The following is a 3551-nucleotide window of genomic DNA, read 5'->3' on the forward strand; positions in this document are numbered from 1 at the left end:
TTAATCTTATAGGCTATTTGATAAAACAACTTATTTATTAATCTACCAAAAATCAATTTTAAATTTATTTTAACGTGCAAAAGTTATTTGATGAAACTTTTAGATTTTAACTTTTCTAAAAATTTGATATATTCTGATGTGTTTGAAATACATTTTTAAGTGTTTAATTTAAAAAATAAGTCATTTTAAAATAACTTAGAGTGTTTGACATCCATTCAAAATAGTTTTTCATGTGTACTTTAATCAGTTTTTATTAAAAATGTTCAAATAAAAATGTGTTTTAATGAGTTTTTTGAAAAACACATTTTTCTCAAGACAATCCAAACATGCCCTTCCTTTAACTATCTTAAGTTTTCATTTCATTTCACTAATTTAGTTTCTCACATTTATTCCAAATTTTAATTAGGTCAAATTATGATAATAATTATTTTTTAAAAAATGATTATTCTATAAATTTTTTTAATTAAACCTTTTTTTTTTTTTTGCAATTCAAATCACATATATTTTCAAATAAGTATATTACTAAATTATACCAATTTAGTATTAATTTACCAAACATCTTAACTAGTTTTTTCTAACTTAAAATTAAAATTTATCAAACACTCTTTTACTTCTATGCATAACTGATTTTTCTTGAAGTACATTGTTAACAACTATTTTAAAAACATTGAAATTTTTTAGTACACATTCGATTATTATGAGACAGTTATTAATTTTTTTAAAAAAATTTATATTAAAATTAGAAAAATTATTGATTTTTTTTAATTCATTTAATTCTATCATCTAAAAAAAAAATTCAATCCACATCAACACCGTGACATTTTCAACCTCGATTATAAATTTACAACCAATATATTAAATTTAAATCAATGAAGTATAAAATATAAATAACAAAACGTAATATAAATAATAAGCATTTTTAACTTATTTAAAGCCAAGAAATGTTGACACATTAATTTAAAATATTTTAAATTTTTTTATCCATCAACATTTTTATAAAATTGAATCGTTGATATTTTTTTTTGGATATCAACATTTCAACCCTAAATTACAACTAATAATTCAAAATTAAAAAAAAATTAGAATAATTCAAACACTCAATAAAATGGAAGAAAAAAAAAAGAATATTAAAGGTAGACATATCATGTTAGTTAGATAAAAAAAAAATGGTGTACATTTTGGAGTTTTATAGAATATATATTCATAATTGAAGAATTCTTGTATATAAATGGGCCCCATTTTTCTCTCTCTCATCTCCAATAATTGAATTCCATCTCCACCTCCTCCTCCTCCTTCTTCTTCTTCTTCTTCCTCTTCCTCTTCCTCTCTGTACTCTTGCTGTCAATCCCCCATTGTTAAATCTAAAACCCTAATTCTTCAATCAAACTCCTTCCTTCCATTCCTCCATTTCCCACTAAGATCTTCCTTCATTCAACTCATCACCATGTTCCCCCCTTCCTCCATGCTTTTCCTCTGGTTCTCCTTCCTTTACTTCACCTCTTCAATGGCGGATCCTCATGCTCTGAACTACTACTCACCTTCGAGCTCTATTTACGATGTGTTATTGGCTCATGGCCTCCCCAAAGGCTTACTCCCAAAGGGTGTCAGGGATTACGAATTCAATGTCGATACTGGGAGATTTCTTGTGTTTTTGGATCGGGAGTGTAATGCGATGTTCGAAAATCAACTGCATTACGAGACTAATGTTTCTGGAACTTTGAGTTATGGTAAGATCGCCGCCTTGTCTGGGATTTCGGCGCAGGATCTGTTCTTGTGGTTTCCTGTTAAGGGTATTCGTGTTGATGTTCCTAGCTCTGGCGTTATTTATTTCGATGTTGGTGTTGTTTACAAGCAATTCTCTCAATCTCTCTTCGAAACCCCACCTGTTTGTGTCCCTAATTCCAAGGTTTTGATCTAATTTTGAGTTCTTTTTTTCTTTTTTCATTCAACTTGAATGGGAGAAATGTCTGAATAATAACATGTGACTGTTTTTGTTTTCTGTATGTAGAATCAACACAGGAAGATTGGGAATGGGAATCAATTTGTTGAGTTAGATTCAGTGAAAATGGCTTGAAATAGCCATTGAAACAATGGGGGAAAAAGAAAAGGCTCAAAGGAGGAATCTCTATTGGGTGGTAATGAATCTTCATTGTATATGTCATCAAAGCATATATTATTAGCATCTGCTATATGGTTCTTTACACAGTGTGTGCTTGAACTATCTCATCATCATCATTGGGAGCAGAGAGAGTCAGAGTATGGGAATTTGTTGAGCAACTTCTGGTTTGTGTGATGGAAAGAAGTATGAAGGGGAAGAAGAACATTTGGTTCATTCAGAGATTTTTTTTTGTTAGAGGGGAAGGAGATTGCAGAAAGGTAGGTGGAGTTTCAGGTGAAAAAATCTACACATTTCTATTCAATAATCTTTAGAAATTTTGGTGTATTGTGAATATTATCATCATTATCATTATTATTATAATTATTATTGTTGTTGTTATTATTACTACAGTGGCTATAATTATTTTGTTCTTTTTTGTCTTGAACGCAAATTCTCTCCAATAAACATGTCAAGAATAGTGTTCTCTTTGTTTTATATCTATGTCTTCTTTTGCTTCTCAGTTCTGTAAGTTCATACTAATGTTGCAATGGGGACAGAACAGTAGGGATTGTCAATCTTGTCAGCATTAGCATTTTCTGTATTGTAGAAGTCTGAAACTTGATTAGAACAGTAGTTTTTGTGCTCATTTTTTAACTTTTTACTTTATTTATTTTTGCATGAAAAGTGATATTCAATGGCTTGACCATGAAAATGGGGTTTAGCTTAGTGTTTGAATGCTGTTGAGCCTTTTTTCTTTGGTGATATTGATTTACATACAGAGATAGAGGACTGAATCAATTAGAGCTGTTGAAGCTTGATATACAAGCTTGTTGGGAAGATGAGATATACTATAGCATTTACCTTTGCTTTTTGAAAAGCTGTTTAGTGTTTTGATTGGGAGATTTTACCATTTGATAAGACACTAGAGGAAGTTTTAAGTTGGAGCCTTTGATGTTGCTAGCCAATTGCAAGACTTTGTCCATCAAATTGGAGATTGGTTTAGTATCAATAGAAAGAAGTGATTTTATAGGCTTTTCAAACACTTTCGAAAAGTGTTTTTTAGTGATAATTCTTAATTGATTCTTCTTTTGAAGGTACTTAGTATTGAACTTTGAAGGTAGTTTGATTTGGCTCGGGTTGTCAATTTAAAGGTGTGTTTCTTGTCAGTTTGCCATTTGTTGTTAGATGTTTCTCAGGATAGAGATACAGTGCTAATGTGAGAAGGTCTTACTTTGCTTTTACAGTAAAGAATCTGAAGATGTGAAATTTACAAGCACTTTTTCCAGAATTCTTGGTCCAAATAATCTTTTGGTCTTCATGACAATGCTTTTTTTCCTCCCAATATAGTTTAAGTAGAAAGGGATGGATACCCTTTTAACCCCTAAACTTAAGAAAAGGGAGAAGTGAAAAAGCTGTTTTTTTTTTTGGTTAGTTTGTGAAGTAAGAAAAAAAA

General features: G+C 30.0%; 1 protein-coding gene across 1 annotated transcript; it reads left to right on the plus strand.

Annotated features, from left to right (window-relative positions):
- The first annotated feature begins 1168 nt into the window (after window positions 1–1168).
- On the plus strand, window positions 1169–2593 carry LOC120087046 (uncharacterized). Its single transcript, XM_039043889.2, has 2 exons — window positions 1169–1906; window positions 2009–2593. The coding sequence occupies exons 1-2, from the start codon at window positions 1445–1447 to the stop codon at window positions 2072–2074; spliced, it is 528 nt and encodes a 175-aa protein (XP_038899817.1). The 5' UTR covers window positions 1169–1444; the 3' UTR covers window positions 2075–2593.
- The last annotated feature ends 958 nt before the right edge of the window (window positions 2594–3551 follow it).

This window comes from Benincasa hispida, chromosome 9 (assembly GCF_027475165.1).
Source record: "Benincasa hispida cultivar pf3 chromosome 9, pf3_genome.v1.1, whole genome shotgun sequence".
Classification (NCBI taxonomy): domain Eukaryota; kingdom Viridiplantae; phylum Streptophyta; class Magnoliopsida; order Cucurbitales; family Cucurbitaceae; genus Benincasa; species Benincasa hispida.

Bases quoted from the DNA above. Each gene is read 5' to 3' on its own strand.
- LOC120087046 (XM_039043889.2), top strand. From the start codon at position 1,445: ATGTTCCCCCCTTCCTCCATGCTTTTCCTCTGGTTCTCCTTCCTTTAC. The intron at 1,907-2,008 runs GTTTTGATCTAA...TTCTGTATGTAG, and splicing joins TTTGTGTCCCTAATTCCAAG to AATCAACACAGGAAGATTGG.